The sequence below is a fragment of the Centroberyx gerrardi genome, chromosome 21 (genome assembly GCF_048128805.1).
Source record: "Centroberyx gerrardi isolate f3 chromosome 21, fCenGer3.hap1.cur.20231027, whole genome shotgun sequence".
NCBI classification, from domain to species: domain Eukaryota; kingdom Metazoa; phylum Chordata; class Actinopteri; order Beryciformes; family Berycidae; genus Centroberyx; species Centroberyx gerrardi.
The window spans coordinates 4,368,085-4,390,130 of NC_136017.1; the positions used below are offsets into that span (position 1 = coordinate 4,368,085).

The 22,046-nt window shown below is 44.3% G+C and overlaps 1 protein-coding gene across 1 annotated transcript in view; it reads left to right on the top strand.

Moving 5' to 3' along the window:
* LOC139918865 (zinc finger protein GLI2-like) overlaps nt 1-19,635 on the top strand; it is a 33,830-nt gene extending 14,195 nt beyond the window's left edge. Inside the window, exons 3-11 of the mRNA XM_071908396.2 lie at nt 145-346; nt 1,220-1,412; nt 3,976-4,086; nt 6,479-6,619; nt 9,634-9,783; nt 11,699-11,863; nt 13,005-13,283; nt 15,878-16,226; nt 16,467-19,635. Coding sequence (XP_071764497.2) covers nt 145-346; nt 1,220-1,412; nt 3,976-4,086; nt 6,479-6,619; nt 9,634-9,783; nt 11,699-11,863; nt 13,005-13,283; nt 15,878-16,226; nt 16,467-18,724 — 3,848 coding nt within the window. The 3' untranslated portion in view covers nt 18,725-19,635. The remainder of the gene's footprint in view (nt 1-144; nt 347-1,219; nt 1,413-3,975; nt 4,087-6,478; nt 6,620-9,633; nt 9,784-11,698; nt 11,864-13,004; nt 13,284-15,877; nt 16,227-16,466) is intronic.
* The last annotated feature ends 2,411 nt before the right edge of the window (nt 19,636-22,046 follow it).

Genomic DNA, 22,046 nt, shown 5'->3' on the forward strand with positions numbered 1-22,046 from the left:
GTTAGAGGAGTTTCCCTTTAACTACACAGTAAATGCTCTTTTGCTTATCCATATGTTATTCTGGAAAAGTAAATATACACAATACAAATGCATGTATAGTCAGATCCACTTTTCCTTACCCGTGTCCCTGTGTGTGTCCCGCAGTGTCCCGGTTCTCCAGCCCCAGACTGACCCCCAGGCTGAGCAGGAAGCGGGCGCTGTCCATCTCCCCGCTGTCGGACGCCAGCATCGACCTGCAGACCATGATCCGCACCTCGCCCAACTCCCTGGTGGCCTACATCAACAACTCCCGCTCCAGCTCGGCCGCCAGCAGCTCCTACGGCCACCTGTCCGTCGGCGGGATCAGGTACTGTCCTGAAAACACACCGCAAAACCCAAATTCAATGTTTGTAGGAGTACTAGAATGTCCCGCTCAAGTAGAAGTACTGTGACTGTGCTGATATTTTACTTAAGTAGAAGTCAAAGTACTGCTGTAAAAATCTACTGAAGTAAAAGTAAGAAGTGTCTGATTTAAAATGTCCTCAGAGTAAAAGTTCCTTCTTTTTAGAAAAGACAAAGTTGTCAGCTGTGATCTTTTCCATGTGATTCTAACAGGAGAGAGGACAGAGTTCAAACTAGATTCTTTTAACTGGAAACATTAGAAATGACAAAATAAAGTGCAGAAACAAAGTAAAGTCAGATTCCTCTTCTGATAATCAATCAATTTTGCTACTATTACTAGTATTTGAAAACTATCACTGACATGACGTAACATCACTCTACATCCATACATCACAATGAAATTGTGAACACTATAAACGACAAAAAATATCTATCTTAATAAGTCATTTTGTCTAGTAATGAGTCTTAAAATCATATTTTTCTCAAAACAAGTGAAAAAAATCTGCCAGTGGGGTGAGATCATTTAACTTGTTTAAAAATTTTTCTTGAATCTTGATTCATTATTTTGATTCACTTGATTTCACTTTGATTCAAGAAAATTCCCAAGACACCCCATTCTCACCCCATTGGCAGATTCTTTCACTTGTTTTAATGAAACAACTAACTTAACACTAATTAAGATTTTAACCAAAGTAAGCTGACATTTTCCCAGGCTTTACAGATAAAGTGTGTCACATAGAGTCTCATAATCGTCTAATCCAAAGAAATGAACAGTAATGGAGGTCATCTGACTGCCTCCATCTCCGTCCTCATGTTTGCTCTTGTCTGCTCCCTGCAGCCCGTCCTTCCCCTTCCCCCACCCCATCAACCCCATGGCCTACCAGCAGCTCCTGTCCCAGCAGCGCGGGCTGAGCGCCTTCGGCCACACCCCGCCCCTCATCCAGCCCTCGCCCACCTTCTCCAGCCGCCAGCCGGGCCTCGGCCTGACCACCCTGCCCACCTCCGCCCACAACAGCGACCTGCCGTCCAAGGTAGAGGCATAGCCCACAAACATGGCCGACAAACATGGCCCACAAACATGGCTTCAAACGACGCATCCTTTTTAAGAGTGATGAAATGTCTTCAAATAGGGCAAATACAGTTTTTGATTGCCACATCATGCTTTCATTAATGCTTATGCCAAAACGTGTTAGCCTGATGTGGCCATCAATAAAAAATATGATATAAATGAGGGTGAGTTTTGCCATATTTATAATAGTTGAAAGGCCAATGGATTTTGGGGGTCTAAAAGAAAGCCAGCAAGCTGTCAACTGAATGGCATAAATATAATTATAACTACTATTTTCTTGCATGATTTTGAAAATCTTGCAGCACTGGTTTATACGGAAAGTGTGTGTAGAAACATTCATGGAGGAACATTTTGAAAGCGGAGATGTTTCAGTTCTAAACTTCAAAACAGGCGTCATTTGATACGGCTTCTGGTGTTAAAAAGTCTTTTGGAGTGCCGCCATTCCCTTGTTTTCCATGGATTTTCTTGCAAGCCAGTTTTTTCAGTTTTTGGCACGGCACCCAGCTAGAAGGTGACACGAAGAGGAGCGTCTGCCATACCTTCTTCACCGACTTTAAATACTTTCTTTTCAGCTTCCTCAGTAGGTTTGAGAACCCGCTAAGACTGTCAGATAATTCGGGGTTTGTATACTTCACGCTCTTGGGATGATTCAATCCTCCCTTTGTCATTTGAAAGACTTTGGCCTAGATTCTGGCCTAAGGAAATTCCCTCTGTTTCTTTCCAGGTATTTTTTTGCGTTGGCAAATCCTGAAACAACCATTTAGCAGAACCTGACATTTCGCCGCTGCAATTCTTCAATTGTTTGTTCTCGCAGCAGATTTTGTTTGCCATCACTCCGTTTGATGTCAGTATTATCACCCCCTTCCCTCGGCCGCAGCGCACGTCTGTTATGATTTGCGGCGTCTGCCTCCGCACTCGCAATCACAGTGCAACGTCCCCTCTGAGGTAAACTCTTAGTGGGGGAGACAGGCTCGCAGGGAGACCCGTCATTTGCCTCAACCCACGCAGTCCCAACGCGCGGTTTTTCTCTCTTATTCCATGATAAACACTACAATACAAGAAAAACATCTTAGCTAGTAATTTAATCTCTTATTGAGCCCTGGAACACAAATGTGTGCAAAAGGTCAACGGGTGCAGAGGCAGGGGGGATCCAGCTTGACCCAGTTTGTCCCTACAGTGTTAAAACTGTACATTTTAACAAGTCATTTAATCTTACTTCCAGTGCAAATCAACTCGTTCCAGGAATTTATCTTGAAATAAGTGGAGTGATCTTCCTAATTTCAAGATTTTGTCACTTATTTCAGAAGAATTCTAGAAACCGGATTGGAAAGATTTGAATTTCTGTCTCCCTTACTGTCATATTTCTTCACTCGGTTGAAGAGAAGTATAATTTTAACGCTGGAGTAAATGACTTGTTAGCAGGGACAGTTTTTGCAGCGTAGGGACACGAGGGACAAGCCGGATTCTTCCTCCTTTGACCAGGAGGAATATTTGCGGCTCTGCGCAATCAGAGTCAGCATTACTGCTACACAGGAACCAATTACAATGCCACATACTGACTTCATCAGCAAACAGTGAAGCACAAAGGGTGAGTGAGCCTTTTCTTTTTGTTTTTAAGGAGCGTGGGAAGTCTCCTGTCCAGAGTCTTTTTATTTATTTATTTATTTTTTTTTAAACCTTTATTTATCCGGGGAAGGTTTGCTGAGCGTGCATGCTGTGTTCCAGCACTGTCCCGCTTCACACTCATGGAGTTACACTCATTCACACCTTGCACTGCGAAAAAACCTCCATCTTAACAAGTCATTTAGTCTCATATTCAGCCTTCAAATCTGATTTATCTTAAACCAAGAGAAACATTCTGCAGTGAGGAGAGATAACTCCACTTGTTTCCAATGCAGCTTCACTTGTTTCAGGAGTTTTCTAGAAATGAGTGTCAGAATAAGGCAGATCACTGCACTGCTGTCAAGAAAATGACTCTTGATTCTACTAAATTCTTGAAAAAAGTTGATTTGCATTGGGAACAAGTGAAATTATCTAACGCCACTGGCCTTATTCACTTGTTTTAAGAAAATTACGATTTTAGGATTCAATAATAGACTAAATGACTTGTGGAGATGGAGATTTAGCTGCCCAGTGCAGCCACAGTCTTCTATTGAACACTGAGCAGCTCCACTGGAGCAGTTGGGGTGTTAGTTGTTTTCATGAAAGGACAGGATTTCGCATTATTTTCCACTCTGATTTGTCTGGGGATTCGGATTTGTGCCGTTCCTGTCACAAACCCGCTTTGTGAACCTCTAGGCCACCGCTGCCTTTTTGTGATGGATACAGTGAAATGAGACAAGATAGTGGGCAGATAGAGATGTGACAAGCTGTGCGTGTTGCAGGTCACAAGTGCATTACAGGTACTGAGACACCAGATCATCTAAGTACTTGGATGTCACAGAATAGATTTAAATTGTTATTTTACCATGACTGAATCTCTCTCTCTCTCCTCTTCTCTCTTTCCTCTCCTCTCCTCTCCCCAGATCCCCAGTGGTGACTCAGCAGTCAGCAGCACAGTTGACCCCATGATCACCAAAAGGTCAAAGGTTAAGATGGAAGCAGAGGGACTGAGGCCGGTATCTCCTTGTTCACCGGTAAGACAAAAAAAGAAAAAAAGAAAAAACACTGAATCACCCACATCAAAGATCAAAAATGTTTCACTGCGATTCTTAAAAGCAACTCAGTACTAACATCATCTTCGGCAAATTGGATAAAGAGGAGCTTATTGAGGCCAGATGCATAGGATTTTTCCATTTCATCACTACTGTTTTGTACCCATACTGGGCGAATTATGCATATGGTAAAACATCGGGAGGTGATCAGTAGTTTATTTTAATTCTACTTTACTGCATTTGAGAAAGAAAATGCAGCAATGCGGGACAGATTCAGGATGGTAAACTACAGTTTTACACATTTACATTTACATTTTATGGGTGATTTTCAACGTGTGAGCGGATAGGGCGTCAGAGTCACATTTGAGAGGATTTATGGGAGTTGATGGACACACGTTGACTGTTTCGGGGTCAAACCTGTGAGCTCTCAATTACGGGATGGTGTCCCAAATTATTTACTATGTCAGTCTGAACATTTGATAAAATCTCCCAGAAGTTACGTGCAGTTTTGTTTGAAAAAGACAGAAACACCATTTGACTCTTAAGAAAATGACTCATAGCGAAAAATTACATCACTTTTACAAGGATGGAAGGTAACTTGAGACCTTAGTTGACAAAATAAGACTTTTAAAGGTTGAATCATTTTAGAAATAAGATAATTATTTTTTTTCCGAAATGGATTTATACGTTTATCGAAATGAACACTTAAAATAAAATAAAAAAAAGAAAGATCACTGTATAATTAATAAAACATCAGCTGTTCTGTATCTTGCTCCTATCGCACTCCTTCCCAACCCCTCTGTCCTGATCAATGGCGTGGCTCGCGGCCCCAGGGAGCCGCAGACTCCCATGACCCCCTTCTAAAGTGCGTCTCGGAGAAAGAAAAACTCTACATGATAAGAGCTTTGCATCCATTCGTTTGGTCCCCCCTCTCCCCTCTCTCCCTCTCTCTCCCTGGCCACTGTAAACTGTGCCAGAGCACTTCATTTTCATGAAATATTGGCTGGCCGTTATTGTCATCTGAGGAGCCTTTCCCCCCCCCCTTTCCCTTTCTCTCTCTCTCTCTCTCTCTCTTTCTCTCTCTCTCTCTCTCTCTCTCGCCTCGTTCTCTGTCTTTTGACAAATTTGCGGCTCCTCTCCGATAGCGAGGCAGGTTTGGGCTTGATGCATGGGGACGGCGGTGTGCGCAGTCGTCTTGGGGCCACCAGAATTGATGAAGATAGCGTGCGTGGGGCAGAGACAAACATGCTGTAGTCAGCACGTTGTGTGTGTGTGTGTGTGTGTGTGTGTGTGTGTGAGTGTGTGTGTCTTTGTCTGTGTGGGTACACTGAAAGCCGGGTGGGACAGGCTACATGTCAACATAAGAGACCGGGATCAGCTTGTGTCTCAGACAATGCATCTGTGTGTGTGTGTGTGTGTGTGTGTGTGTGTGTGTGTGTGTGTGTGTTTGTGTGTGTTTATTTCTTACTGGCAGGAGAGAAAACACACCGCTGGAGTTTTGCAGTGCATTGTGGTTTTAGTAGAGCAAAGGTCTCTGTTATGGAACTTTTTTTTTACTACAAGTGTTGACAGCCGGTGACGGTCCCCCCACCTGTTGGAAATGTTTCATGAACCTGGAATCTGACTCGGGGTGTGATCACACTTAGAGATCGTTTTCTTTGGTCTGAATCGTAGTTGAAAAGTTTACTCTGTTGGAGTTTTGTGTTTGGTTTGTTTAGGTTCACACAGTCTAATTAGAAGTCGATCAGGGCTTGTAAACAGAAGCCTCGTGACTCACAAGTGGGAGGATGACCATAATAAATCTGATTCCAGTCCCTGTAACTTCAGCTCAGCATGATGGACTCGTCTGTCTCTTCTTCTCTGGTGTTCAATCCAGTTAAGAACACGTGAAGAAATAGCTGAATGTGAGCATCAACAAAAGAAAATGAATGGGAGTCAATGAGAAAATCAATTCGGTTTCATCTCATTTTGAGGTTTTCTCTAGTTCACTTTCTGGAAATAGTTGCAATTTGACATATGACACAGCATTTGGTGGAGGTTATGTTTTTGTCCCTGTTAGTTAGTTTGTCTGTCTGTCAGTAGAATATCTCAAAAACTTATGAACAGATTTCCATGAAGTTTGGTGGACAGATCGGCTTTGGGCCAAGGAACAATTGAGTAGATTTTGGTGGTGATCCAAATCTGTGATTTCGGTGATTTCTGCCATTAGACAATCATCGTTTTTTAGCCATAACTATGAAAGAGATAGATCCAAATCCAAATCCAAATGCATGTCTGCAGGGTCAAGAAATCAATTTAACTTAATTTAACTTACTACACTGATATTTATGACTGATATTTATTTCCCTAATGTTTGGGTCTTGGCTCTCCACAGGACCATCTTGGTAGCATGATGGACTTGAAGGAGGATGTGGACCGGGACGACTGCAAGCAGGAGCCGGAGGCGGTGTATGAGACCAACTGCCACTGGGAGGGCTGCACCAAGGAGTACGACACACAGGACCAGCTGGTTCATGTAAGTGTGTGTGTGTGTGTGTGTGTGTGTGTGTGTGGAGGTGAAGTGGGGTACTTTTGTGTATGTGTGTATGAGATTTTCGGTGACGGTGGCAAAAGCAAACCAGCAGCTTGCAAAGAAAACTTTTTGTCAAACTATTTTCGGCTGGGTAAGACACTTGCAGCAAGAGTAATTTCTGTCAATATTGGCGTTTTTCATACTTGAATTCAAAGTTTATATGGGTCATGTATGTGTTGAGAGAGTTTCATGATCCGTGAGCCCGTGAAAACCCTATTGTGCAACTTCAAAGGAACATGAGCGTCAGTGAGGAAACGTAAAAAAAAAACGTAATTCTTGCAGAAACATGTTTTATTTTTGTCCGACAACAGCGATAATCGTCTTTCTAGCCGCGTTCGGAGGATCCCGTCCTCCGCTTGACGATCTTAACTCCACACGCCAGCACAGCAAATAGTTATCAATTATGGGCTTTGCCAGTTCAGGCTGTGCAGAGCTTCCCATCACAACAAGCAGAGTCTTGGTGAAACGGGTCTTCGGCATTCCACACTTCCAGTGAAGCAAAGAGAAAGAGAGAAAGACAGAGAGAGAGGGGTGGGAATGGGGTGGGAACGGGGTGGGGGGGGATTAGTGCGGGTTGGGAGGCTGGGGGCTGCTGTCTGTCATTCAGACTCCTCTTTCTGTCTAAAAAGATACAGAAGAAGAAAGTCCCACGCACACCAAGTCGCCTCCGTGACAATTTATTGAGTCAGTATGAACTAAGTTTAAAGGAGCTGTGTGTAGCATTTTTAAACATCAGTATTTCATTGTCAAATTAATTGTGATACTTTGGTACAGTTTCTATAAACAAATAAGACCATGGGGGAGACGATTGGTCAAGACTAGACCACACAGTTGATTTCCTGAGTACAAATTCCCAGAAAAAAACAGAAGAAACTCCAATTCTGTATTTTAAGAATCCAACATCTGGAAGCTTTTTGATAGCCTGCGATGCCTTAAAATCGATACAGTGCTGACATTTTTCAATACTCAATCTTAAAGATCACCTTAGTCCTTTAACTTTAACATTTGAATAACAGAATGAATGATCTTAGCACAAAGTTTTTTGGGTTAAAGGCAATGAGAAACGTGACTTCTTTAAATATGAGAGCATGTTAAACCAGCGGTGTGTGATTCAGCTTTGATTAGCGTGAGGGCAAAATAACAAGGCAGTGCTGGCCGGCTCTCCTCTGCCACAATGACGGCTCTTGTCACCGCATGCCACGTGTGTGTGTGTGTGTGTGTGTGTGTGTGTGTGTGTGTGTGTGCCTCAGAGTACACCTCCGCACTTTCACATGGCTCATTTTAAGCAGTTAACTGACGCTTTTATCCGGAGCAACTTGAAAGCTGGAATTCGTAGATCAACATTACAAGCAGCCAATAGTAAAGAGGTCAAAGGTCAAAGTCACCTTGACAATATTCCTGCAACCTTAGAATGAATACATGCAATAGGGAAGAGATCAGAAAGTGTTAAGAATAGGGAATAGGGAAATTAGAGAGGTAAAAAGCAGCTAGAGGAGAAAGACATGGGAGATGAGGACATGAAGTTTCTTGGAAAGACATTTACATGGGTTTACACTTACTCACTTACTCATGTGATAAATCTGTATTAACATTTGGGTCACTAAGCAACTGTCTGTGCGGAGAGGAGACCTTACCTGACACCAGAATTTAATGTGGGGCTAATAGAGCAAATCTACAGTGTCTGAATTAGTGGGGATGGGACGCTCTTCTGTACTGCAACCCCACTTTGTGATTTAGGCTGATGAGACTGTTGTATTTTTACATAAAAATCTTGCCTCATACAGCTTTAAAACTTGTGATAACACAGATAGCTTGTACACTAGAATACAGCCGTTGTAAGGTGAAGTACTACAAAATAAAAGTACTTAAGAGACCCCGGGAAACAGTAACGTTTGGTTAATCCCGCCACAGTTTGCCGCGACACAGTCCTCATGCGCATTCAAAACACTACCGCCGCTAATGAGGAAACGCTTGAAAGTGCACTGCTACCTGCTCAAATCTAAAGGCCTCGGGGCCAAGACCGCGGGACACCACATCAATCTTTGGAGAGAGGCTTGAGACGGCTGCAATTCCATCAAATTAAGGCGCTCCACCCCAGACGTATATACAAACAGAGCCAGGACCAGGCCTTCTGACAGACGATTGATTTGACCTTAATTGTGTCGACCGGTGGATTCTTTCATGAAAGAGGCGGAATTCGTTTATCAAAGACTGCAGGCTTACAAACACACACATGCACACACACACACACACACACACACACACACACTCAAAATTGTTACATACCAAGAGAGCAATCACATCTCCCTTCCTCTTTCTTGTCTGGCATGAGGAGAGTAAACAGCAAACTCTGATTGATGGCATTACCGCTGATTTCTTTGATAAGACAGGCCGTCGCTCGCTGCAACGGCTTTGTTTTCTTAGTGTTTCTAGTGGGAGTCCAGTTTTTTGCAGTATTTAAAACACTAGGTCATATAGCGTATGTCTTAAATCTGCCTTTAGACATTTTGGCCATGAGTGTTTTCTTTTTTGGGGGGCGTTCTGATCACCGAATCGAGATAAAAAAATAACGTTGGTGAGTCCAGTTTTCTCTGGACGGAGCGCTGCTCACTGCTGTTTAGGAGACAGTTTGTGTTTCATTCTTAAGTTTTGATTCATCACCTCCTGTGGGTGGAGACGTGACCTCACTGAACACCAGAATTTGGGCAAACAGGCAGAGTCTACGCGGCCTCAATTAGTAGAGATGGGGCGCTCTCGACTGTTGCAGCCTCCCATTGTGATTTGGCCTGAAAAGACGGGTGTATTTTTGCATAAAAATCTTCATAAAAACCCTAGTGCAGCTTGAACAAGTACAACATGAGAGCCTCTTACTGGCAACCTTCCTCTAGAAAGACATTCAATTCTGTGTGTGTGTTGTGTGTGTGTGTGTGTGTGTGTGTGTGCGTGTGCGTCCACAGCACATCAATAATGACCACATCCACGGAGAGAAGAAGGAGTTTGTGTGCCGCTGGGAGGAGTGTTCGCGGGAGCAGAAGCCCTTCAAAGCGCAGTACATGCTGGTGGTTCACATGCGCCGGCACACAGGGGAGAAACCACACAAGTGCACGGTGGGTAACGGATGGCCACGGCGGGCCCCGACGGGCGCTCACACGCTCTAAACACTGTACACGTGCCCATACATCCACACATGCACACACACACACACACGTACATAAATCCACACATACTCACACATGTAAGTGCAGGCCTGCAACATGGACATATACATCTCTCTCTCTCTCACACACACACACACACACACACACACACACACACACACGCTACCCCTTGGGATGGCAAGATAGGAGTTTTCTTGCTTCTTGTACTCATTGCCCATTACACATAAACATAAATCTTACAGCAACCATCTGATCTGCAGTGTTATAAGTGAAATATCAATAAATATAAAAATATTGCCAGGCCGATTCTTTCACTTTCTTAGTACTGGTATTTTAATTCCCGTTGAGATTGCAGTTGAAAAGTTCTCTTCCAAAATGCTCTATATCCATTTTGGGGAGGAAAAAAATCCTGACTTGTGTCATCATTCAGTATCTCTAAAAAATACAGAAGACGTGTAAAAATGTCATCACTTGGTACTGAAGTTACTTACTTTCTATTCCATAATTTGTTTAAATTTTCAGTCATATTGCAAAAGTAGTTGCCACTTTTTATCCAATGGTTTAGGCCTCATTTTGGAACGAAACTCTTCACCTCCTTATGAGAAGTATGCTGTGGACTACATCTGTGACTTTAAAGGAGAGAACGTGCCCTGGGTCCTTATTAAGACCCGCCGTATGGCTTTAGCTGTTAAGGAAGCCCTAATGAAAACCTCTGAGTATTTGCTTCTCCTCGACCAATGATAAGCTCACAATGCGGCCCTCAAATCATCAGTCTCCGACCAAACAGATCAGAGGAGGATTCCAAAATACTTTGATTTCAGGAATTAAGCCGATCCTCTTGTCTAAAGTGACCTTTTACATACAAGCAGGTAGAGATTCAGGCCCATATTCACTAATGGTTTGCACTGGGACGATTGTGCGCTATATCACCAAATTAATCATCAGAATGCCATGCTATTCACTAACTGCGCACAAGGATTGGAAGCAGTGGTCATAAAATAAAGCCTCTTTGCATCTGTCATGGTCATGCATGAGTACATTATATGTAAATGTCATTATTTTGCCCATATAATATTTACTTGTAGGCGAGGTCATGCAAATCCTTTGAAAGTTGGCGTAAAGACTTTCCGCAAAGAGTTTGGCCATTCAGAACAGCTGCTGACACACTGTTGTTGGATACGTTTGCTCTTGCAGTCAAGACCTTTTGGTTATGGGACAGTCTCTCTAACCACTAGGGAACCTTGACATCCAACTGACCCTTCAGATGAAGACCTGTATGTCTGTTTTTAATGGTTTTTTGAACGATCATCCTACTTCCATTTGGCCAGTTCAAGATTCTTCATATTAGTATTGGGATAAGAGTGAGAAAAACATGAGGGCGGGTTTAGGGAATGGATAAGGAATAACTGAGCAACATCTTGGGCTCTCAGAATGAATTCAGCTCTCGATGTCAGATCAAGGCTGTGCTGAAACACCCCCACTGGACTGTGTTTGATATAACCAGAGAGGAGAGTGGGGGGGGTTGATGGTGACGTAGGAGAGCATTAAAAGAACCTGTTTTTAATTTATTTTTTGAACATCTGATGTACTTAGCAGCTTAACAGTCAATCCAAATTATACGTGAATGTCTCTACTGCCTTTAAATGTACACAACACTTAGATATGAGAACAACACTCACCTCAAAACCTAAAAGGAACATATTATTGTTTATTGGTATTTAACAAATAACAGTAAGACCAAGTAGTAATGAAGTTTCGAATGATGAAAAATGAATGTTTGCAAGGGAATTGTGATAATAGATGTTGAAACGGTTCCAGTCAGAAGCCGCAGCGGACTAACGTCGCCTCTGTTTTCTCCCTGCAGTTTGAAGGCTGCTCCAAGGCCTACTCACGTCTGGAGAATCTCAAAACCCACTTGCGCTCGCACACGGGGGAGAAGCCGTACGTCTGCGAGCACGAAGGATGCAACAAAGCCTTCTCCAACGCCTCGGACCGGGCCAAACACCAGAACCGGACGCACTCCAACGAGGTACGCCAGGCTTTCGCAATCGTCGCCCTCCCTCCTCCTCCACCAACGCTGCACTCCACCGCCGTCCCTGCTCGCCCAAGACTTCAGACAGACTCCCTTATAGAGCTCCATAAGAAATTCTCTTAGACTTTCTCGGAGCAGGAATCTGCACGAGGTTTCGCGATTGAAGTGGCCGAGCTGAAAAATTGCGGCGGCGAGGAAAGTGACGGGGGTTTGCCTTTGTCTGCGGAGCACCGTGTCCCAAATTTCCTTAGTGTCGAGACGGTTTCTGTTTACAGTCTCAGGTTGCACAGGGGGATTGTTGCATGAAAGTAATTCCTGTCCTGTTTCCAGCATGTGTGCGCCTCCATACAGGTGTCTGTGTGCATATTGTGCGAATGTGTATGTACAGTACGTGTGGAGTAATTGTGTGTGTTACTTCAGTACCCTTGTGTGTCTGCACACGCTCGTGAGTAAATAATGAGGTGTAGATCTAATGAGCGCGGCGGCCCACAATGCATTAGGGCGAATCATGCTCACCCCCCCGCCGAGTGGGACCACCTGCAGACGCTGAATAGAAAATGAAACCTGGAAGCGTTTCAGAAGCCTCACTGCCTATCCATCAGTGGGACCGGGTGTGGGAATTCACCGTGACGGCAACATCCCACGCACACACCGAGGCACTGAAGCCACACACACACACACACACACACACCTACACATACCTGTATGCAGGCACATATGCACACACACGTATCTCAATAAAGCAAGCTGTTTAAGCTGACCTAAAACCTGCACTAGGCACGTTTGCCGTCCCACATGGCAGTGAGAGGTAACATTTCAAATTTTGATTGACTTCAACACCCAGAAATCATGTAACGTGACATCAGAAAACTCCTCGGACCTAAGTGTCTTCTACTTAGTGTCTGCTGGGGTTGGAGATGATGGTTCAGCCATCATTGGTGAATCCAGCTTTCTTTGTATGTAGCGCTCATTCGTTGCTGTATAATTTAGGCTGATAAGACCGGTGTATTTTGGCATGAAAATCTTGCCTAGTGCAGCTTTAAAGATAACTTATAACTAAAAAGAGGATTGTTTGTATAACATTTACACATATCAATAAACTTGCACAGCTCATCCATTTGTTCATTTGCCTCTGCAGAAACCCTACGTATGTAAGATCCCCGGCTGCACCAAGCGCTACACAGACCCCAGCTCTCTCAGGAAGCACGTGAAGACCGTCCACGGACCGGACGCCCACGTCACCAAGAAGCAGCGCAACGACCTGCCGCCCAGGCCGCCGGCGCCCAGGGAGAACGGCGAGAACGAGACGGGTCCCAGGGAGAGGATCCAGAGGGAAGACAAGATGTCAGACAGCAGCTCCCCCAGAGGCATGGAGGACTACCTGCACGTCAAATCCATCAAGACAGAAAACTCTGTGGTAAGGTCGCAATCAGAATTCCCTTCAAGAAATAAGAAAAACTTGATGCTTTGGAGTTAAATAAGGAAATGGGCAAAGAATGAGGTTTGGATTTATGTTTGTGTTTGTATTGTACCTAACAGATCAAAATCAAAACCGCCTTGTTCGCTAAGTTCAATAAATGCACAAATGTTTGTCTTGGTGACATTAACGCAATGACATGAACTACTTGTCGAGGTTCATGTACATACTGACAAACATACGTACAAAGACACCAGGACCCCCAATATTGTAGCACTTTTGGCACTGTTAGTATATGGAGCGGCTGCTGCTGTGCATTAACATGTACCGAGTCTTAGAAATGTAGCAGAATAAAACACAGAGACGGATTGATTGATGGATTGTGATTGTGACTCACATGGAATTGAATGTTTGGTCAAATCAAATCATGCTTTGGTTCTTCCATACTAACAATGCCTCTTTATTCTAACAACCTCTAACCATACTCTTTGTTAAGCAACAGACCACCAGGCAGACTGTTGTGATTTACCCACATGCAATGTAGTCTTTAGTCAGTCAAATAACAATTTGTGTCCTCCTTCAACTAACAATGGCATGCCTCTTTATTCTGAGAAATGCTAACCTTCCTCTCTAAGAGCCTCTGCTTGCTGCTTGATTGTCTTCATTTCTCTCCCTTTTCTAACTTTCCTTAAGGACAGACCTTGCTAAGGTGAGCCCAGCTACAGTTTATTATGCCATCTTTCATCAAATGAAAGGTTTCATTCCAAAATGAGATATCCACAATTTGAAATAATGGGCACCTTCTCTTAGAAAATGAATGCTGACTTAAAAAGATAACTCATTATGGGATACTACTGAAGCTAATAGCCAACCTAAAACCTTTGCTGAGAGTAGACTAAATTTACCCTTCAGGGGATAAAATCAACTTTCCTTAACTATCGACTTGTGAATTCCAGGTGGCAGTTATTTTTCAAAATGTAGATATATGATTTTGGAATCAAAGCCTTCTTATATTAACACACCTCTTCTTTCATCATCAACTCCTTTCATTGTGGTGTAGAAGGATTTTGTGCTAGAAGCCCATATTGATCAGTCAAAGCATTGATAAGTGTCCATTTTAAACTTATTGCTCGGTCATACTCTAGAAATTTTGATTTATCTAGATATTTTTGTCATGTAAAGCTGCTATAACACATCGACTGATCCTGCCTACGCATGTCACCCATGAGAGCAGATCTGTCCCTTTTGCTCTGCACATGCAATCGAAACCTAAACAGACCTATCACACACACGTCTGAGAGCCTAAACATGATAAAAGCCACTCCAGGATTAATATTCAAACATTGGGAATTGGTTTTGGTGCGCTGAGCAAGCAGTGCCAACTATCAAGCTGTGATCAAGACGGCTTTTTAGCTCCGAATAAATTAGTGTCGTCAGGGAAACCGAGGACCTGGGCAGGGCCGATTCAGAGAGATACATATACCGCTTATTGTCCTGTGGGAAATTCAGTTTTCAAAGCCAGTACAGAAAATAGCGCGCATCATCTACAGCGGTGGACAACATACAAAGCACTGACTCACATTTACACAAGCATATGTAATTAGTAAGAAGATGACTGCGGCGAATGGTGAATTATGAGCTGTCAAACTTTGATTTGAACACTGAACTGAAATTTAAAAGCACTTTGTGACAAACCTGCTTACTAAAATGAATAAATTAATTTGACATGTCTTGACATTTTTGAGGAAAGGATGGCCAGAGATGATCCAAAACATCCAAGTTTTTAATGAAAATTAGTAGGAGAAAATGTGTTTTTACCACCCCTTTAACTATCCAGATAAGGCTTTCTAAGCTAGCCCAAGTTGTGGGTGATGATTCTTTGCTTAGCTTGGTTTAGTTTATTTATTTTCTCACATGAATGATAAAACACAGAAGGAAGAAAGAGAAGAAAGAAATTCAAGTTTTGCAGGTGAGTGAAAGAAAAACCCCAAGGGCTATTTAAAAATCACCTCTAAACAAACCCCAAAAACAAGCAAACAGAAACAAGTCAATGTGACAAGCAAAGACACATACTCACCTAAATGTAAAAACAACTTCTACCCTCAGCTGAGTTTTTAGAGAGGGAAAAGCGCAACGATGATCTAACATCTCGTGACGATTGGCCCGGCGCTCTTGCTTTGGCTCAAGCACCCTTTCATCCTGCCCATTTCTAATTCACAGACAGACTAAGACGGTCTGTAATCTGTGGTACACCCCCACCCCTTCACCCCCATCCCAAAAAACACTCATTATTTACAATTAAGCTGGGGGAGGATAAAAGTCTGCATGATTCACTGTTCCTCGTGCCATGTTAACCACTGTTCCACTTTTGTCCTGGTAGAGAAAAATGTTTTCTTAGGACAAACAGTCATGGTTTCTCTGCTTCTCTCACTCTCATTTTTTCTTGCTCTCTCTCTCTCTGCCTACCCTCTACTTCCATTCTATACCTCCTATCTTGCTTGCCTGGCCTCTACCACTCTCCCTCTCCTTCCTATCCTCTTTTCCTTTCCTCCCCTCTTGCTTTTTCCATCTCCTCCATCCATCCCTCTCTCTAGATGTATCAGTCCAGCCCTGGCGGTCAGTCATCATGTAGCAGCGAACCATCGCCACTTGGCAGTGCCGCCAACAATGACAGTGGAGTAGAGATGGCGGCGCACAGCGGGGGAAGCCTGGGGGACCTCACAACCCTGGACGACCTGCCCTTTGTGGACTCCATGGGCTACCGAGAGTCCCCCTGCGGGGTCGCGGTAGTGGGCCTCCACCTCCGCAAGCAGCTGGGCACAAGCCAGCGCCTGGAGCACCTGAAGAAGGAGAAGCTGAAGACGGTGAGGGACTCGTGCCTGTGGGCCAGCAACCCAACACTCCTGACCAACGGCACTAAGCTCCCACCCATACCAGCAAGTGGTGAGTGGACAGAATAGTGGGATTTTTTCACCTATGGTGGTCACATCATCATCCTGAGGATATTTAAGTTAAAGAAGACTAATGACTAAGACAATAAGTCTTTGCCTTTTTGTGTTATCCTTCATTATTTTAAGAGGCATTAAGGTTTTTAGCATGTGTTTAAATCCCAATATTTTGATTTATTTTTCTCTGTTTTTTGTGTTAATTCTCACTGGGGACTTCACTCTTTGCGTTTCTCAGGGTCCCTCCTGGAGAGTCCAGGTATGGGTGGTGGTCCTGTGCCCTTCCCTGGTTCCGGCCTGGGTGATCTAGGCTCTGGTAAGATGACACTGCTGGGCCACCTATCAGAGCGCCGAGATAGCACCTCCAGCACCCTGAGCTCCGTTTACACCCTCAGCCGCAGGTCCTCCGGCATCTCCCCCTGCTCCTCAAGCCGGCGCTCCAGCCAAGCCTCGCAATACGGTGCCAACCGCCACAACAATATCAGCTCGGCCGACTCCTATGACCCCATCTCCGCTGACCTCTCCCGACGCTCCAGTGAGACCAGCCAGTGTGGAGGAGGGGGGAGCCTACCCAGCCTCCTCAGTCTGACCCCAGCCCAGCACTACCACCTCAAGGCCAAGTACGCTGCCGCCATTGGGGGCGCACCGCCCACGCCCCTCCCGAACATGGAGCGAATGACTCTGAAGACCCGCATGGCACTGTATGGGGACTCCACCTTCAACAGCTCCAAAGGCCTCTCTCCCAGGTGGTGCAGTGACTACACAGGTCGTAGCATGATGCCCCACGAGGCCCCGTCTAACGTCCCCCGCCGAGCCAGTGATCCTGTGAGACGGTCGGCCCTAGAGTCCCTTGGCCAGCCTCAAATGCAGCGCTACAACAGCATGGGCACATTGGGTGGTAGGGGTAGCATACATCCCCAGCCACCTCTTACAGCAGATCGGCGACATTTAGCCCAGCAAGGTTGCGTGCGATCAGACGGTAGCCTTCACCGCTACCCCTACGGCCTGCGACCGCCTAGCATTTCAGAGAACATCACCATGGAGACCATGGCAGGCGACATCCCTGAGGAAGACATGATGCTGCCTGATGGCATGGCGCATTACCTCAGTACAGAGAATGGTGACACGGCCCACAGAGGGTCAGCGAATCACCAACAATTACGAGGCCTCCAAGGAAACCCCAATCTCCAACAGCAGTCGTACTACCAGAGAAGGATGGCCATTGTGGATGCCAACATGAACCCACCCACCCAGGTTTTGGCCGCTTCCAGCATGAGCCCAGGACAGCAGCAGCAACGGCAAATGTGTCTGTCTTCACACATGCACAGTAGGGCCAACATGCCCGTCCAGTGGAACAAAGTGTCTTCAGGGACCATGGAGGCCACCCAGCACCAGTCCCAACCACAGGTCAGAGGGAACCTGGCTGTCCTCCAGCAGAACCAGAACTTTGGATCTTTCCACAGCAATCTCAACTCCAACCAACAGGTGATTCACAACCTCGCACTTGCCACGCAGCAGAGATGTACACAGCAGAATGCTGACCCAAGAACAAACTGCTTCCACCAGCAGAGGTTTCAACAGACATCAAATCTCAATGAAGCAATTAGCTCTCAGTACAGGTTCAACCAAGGCGTTAGTCCTCATGATGATAACGGTAATACCAGTTATCATCCTCCTTGTAATAACCCAACAGCAGTCAATCTGAGCATGCTAAGCCCCAGCTGCAAACAAGAGACAATGCAAACTGTTGACATGCACTTCAGTGATGTGGGATTTCAGCCTGTGCAAGTCAAACTTGAGGATTGTGATGGATCACCTATGATCTCAGATCAGCACAACTGTAACATGACCTCCCAGCATCCTATGCAAAATGGGAATCAAGGACTTCGACAGCCAAGGCCACCAACAGAATTTAAGTCTCTAAATAGGCGCCATTCAGGGCCAAACACAATGCAGCGAACAGGACTCGTCCAGTCCAACCTAAACCCAGGCTGTGCTAACCCAGATACTGCGTCCAAAGCATCCAACAATAGGGTTACGGAGCAGCATTGCAATGACAAATCTGACGACAATGCCATGTACTACACAGGGCAGATTCAAGTGTTTGAGCCCAACGGGAACCTGGACCATCACACTTCTCCTGTGGTGAATGTATCTCAGTTCGTCGCTGGTGGCACTGAAAACAATACAGCCTCTCCCAGGGCGGGTGACAGCCAGGTATCCAGAACTGTAGACTCTAACACGGCATTGGAGCAGACACAGATAGACTTTGACAGCATGCTGGATGATGGGGATCACTCCAGCCTCATGTCAGGAACCCTGAGTCCAGGTCTTCTCCAGAGCTTGTCCCAGAGTTCCTCTCGCTTGACAACGCCCAGGAACTCGGTCACGCTACCCTTGGTGCCGGCGGGGACAGGAAACATGGCCATCGGGGACATGAGCTCCTTGCTGACCGCTCTGGCAGAAGAGAGCAAGTTCCTCAACTTGATGTCTTAGCCACATGTTATAGCCAACCGTTTTGTCAGACAGAAGGAAAAGTTATTAACCTATTTGCAGAAGTTTTGAATTCCCGATGATTGGAATCAACGCCCCACAATAAACTTTTGACCACAGACTTAAAATTGGTAGAAGAGCCAGACATGGTTGTGTGCCAAAACGCCTCTGCAGTGTGTGACTTGTGTTTTCTTGTACAGTCTCATTTGTTAATTATTTAAAATGGCAATTTTCTATCTTTTTGAAAAGCCATATTTTTTGCCTTAGGTAGTAAATACAATGTAAACAACAGCACAATTCTTTTAGTTGGCCATGATTGTACAGATCTGCAGTAAAATCAGTTTACTAAGTGCCTGGCTCAGCCAAAACATATGCATGTTGTGCATATGACACAATTTAATGTGGAAATGCAACCAGGTACCGATTTGATACCTACATATTTGGAATGTACTATCATCACCTAGTTGTTTAGAGATTTCACATTGTAAACTTTAAGAAATTACTTGAGCTAAACTTTATTTCACATCAGTTTGTTTGTAAGTCGCTCATTTCTGTTAGCAACACTGCAACAGCGAAGGGGGAGAAAATAATTAAATCATAACCAGTTTTTTTTCCACTATCGCATCATTTCAAGTTTACTGTCACTGTCCTCGGCGAGCCATTATTTGATTGCTGCATTGCTGCTGAGATTAATTGTGACATCTCAGTGTCAGGCATCTGAGACTTGATTTGTGACTGGAATTATGAAACCATGCATTGAAAAGCAGTCGTTCTCTCGCAGTGAGAAGAGCAAAAGACTCCAATGTCCGCCCTGAATGCAGAACTTCTGAAGAGAGAATCAAGCTTTCTTTTGTACATTGCTATGCCAGTTTGTTGTGCTGGTTATATGTAAATATTATTTGTACATTTTTAAGAAATACAATATTGACATTGATTTTTTAAACAAATATTGTTTGTGTTGTCCTTTATACAGATGTTTTTGAGGGTTGTATCTGGGTCGGGCTGACAGGGTGACCCAGTGGTTAGAGATCGTCCTGCAAACCAAACATCATAGCTTCAATCTCTGCATCATGTGCCATGTCTAAGTGTCTTTCAAAGTGGCAGTTAAATGATTAAAATATAAGTAAAAATATGGAATATATCCTGAATTTGATCCCTGGATGCAATCAATTTTGTTTATACCTATGTTCATGGTCTTTGCTAAATGTAGATCTGCTCTAGAAATATATACTGCCTCAGACAAATTCACACATGGACCATGAACTCTACTATGGTCTATTTTCCAACATGTGCTGTCATTTCATCTCCTGCTTCTTTGTGTAGCTAAGTAAATATTATTCAACAGCGTGTCCCTTGATCGCTCCCTTAGAAGTAGGAGTGTTGATTGCTTCAATAATTCAACAGCAAAACTTTTGTCTTTGAAGCCACGATACTGCACTCTTTGCCGACAATGCACTTTCCCCAAACCTTTCTTGTTGCATGTCAGACCATGGCGCCACACATTCTTAAGACGTTGCACGACCGCATATCTTTCAAGGCGGCTTTGAAATAACTTCCCCTGACCTCGTCTTACCTCGCCTGCAAAAACAACCTTGACATAATGTAAATTCTCACTCAGAAACTGATGAAAAAGGACGCTAACAGGGGGGGAAAAGGCTAGACGCATGCAGAACGGCTGCTGCAGTTAGCCTGCGTGTACTTCAATATTAGCACTGACAGTGTGGCCCAGAGGACACGGCTGCTGAAACCACATAAAACAGAGCAGCTGAAGAGAGCGAGAGGTCCAGGGACGCAGCGCTGAGCGTTAGCGAGAGGAACAAATGATTTTAGTCTGTCAGGGAATTCAGCTGAGGATACGTTTGATCTGAAGTTTGTGATTGCTTTTGCCACTGGAATTCCTTATTCTCTCAGAGATGTGAAGTGGGAGAGAAAATAGCCCCGGGGTGTGAAATCCAACCAGGCCCCGAACAAGAGGTGGAGATAAGGCTCACAAAGATCATGCATTAGCAACACCTCCATTTATTGATGGAGATAATTGGGTGAGAAAGATGAAAGAGGGTTTTCAGCACTCTGCCAATAGATTCATAGATAATAAATGTAACATGGTCATAGAAAAATAGATTGCTATCATGTAAATTTTAAAAGGCATGTCCCAAAATCCAAAAAGGAGCTGTTGCACTGGACGTTTTTTGGGGGGAAATGTTGCAGCAGAGCTAGTACATTTTTTCATTTAGGAACAGTTAATTCCTATTGTGCCTCCACTTTGTCTGTAAGCCCTGTATTTACTTTTTAGGCATTCAGCTGACGCTTTCACCCAGTGCAACAGTGGGAGCTTTAATACGCTTGAATTCCTGGTTTGCCAAAATAACAAGCAACCAAAAGTAAGGAGAGTAGAAGGGTCAGAGCCGCAGTGCCCTGGTAATATTCCTGTGACCAAATCATTTTAATGTGTGATAGAGAAGTGCTGGGAAAAGAAATAAAATAAGAGCTAAGGAGACAGGTAGAGAGGACTTTTTTCAAACCTGATTATTAACCCAAATTTCTCCCCTTGAAAGCTTTTTGGTGCACGAGAAAGCCCTGATCAATTTGATTATATTAAACAAACTATCAACAACTAAGAAGTTTGTATTTCCTCTTAGAGGCTTTTGGCCATATTATTTGATCAAACCCATGCAGATAAATTATGGCTATTTTGTGCTATGGAGCAATCAAAATCTATTGTCCCTTTACTATCAATGTATGTATAATCCATTTGACCATAAAGCTAGGCAAATACAAGAGGGGGAGCATTAAAGGCTAGTTGGTAATGAAAAGTTCCCAAATGAAAAGTTCCCATGTTTCAAAGACAGCAGGGTGACAGCCCACCTCTAGATCTCAGTTTGACAGGTCAGGTGACAGACAGACAGACAAATGGGCAGACTCTCCGACTGCCCTCTCCTCTCCTCTACGGCTCACACACATCTGTCGCCCTGAGATTTCCCACAACCCCCTGCTGCTGCCCTGTGACACAAGCCCCGCCCTGTGTGGCCGAGTGTCAAGCCAGCACTGTTGGTTAACATTCGAAGAGTTTCTTTCCAAAATGAGAGATCCACCATTAGAACAAAGTGGCAGAGTGAGTTGGTTTATTTCAAGATACTGACACTTGTTTCAAGAGCTGCAGTGGAACCAAGTCACCTCAAGGTTAGGGAAGTGGGCTTGGGACCAGAAAGTTGGCGATTTAAATCCAGGACGCAAATATGGGTGGGGAAACATTGAGCAAAGCAGTTAAAGTAATAATCTGTGCGTTTTTATATAAATAAATGCTCAATTTGTTACTCTCTGTCAC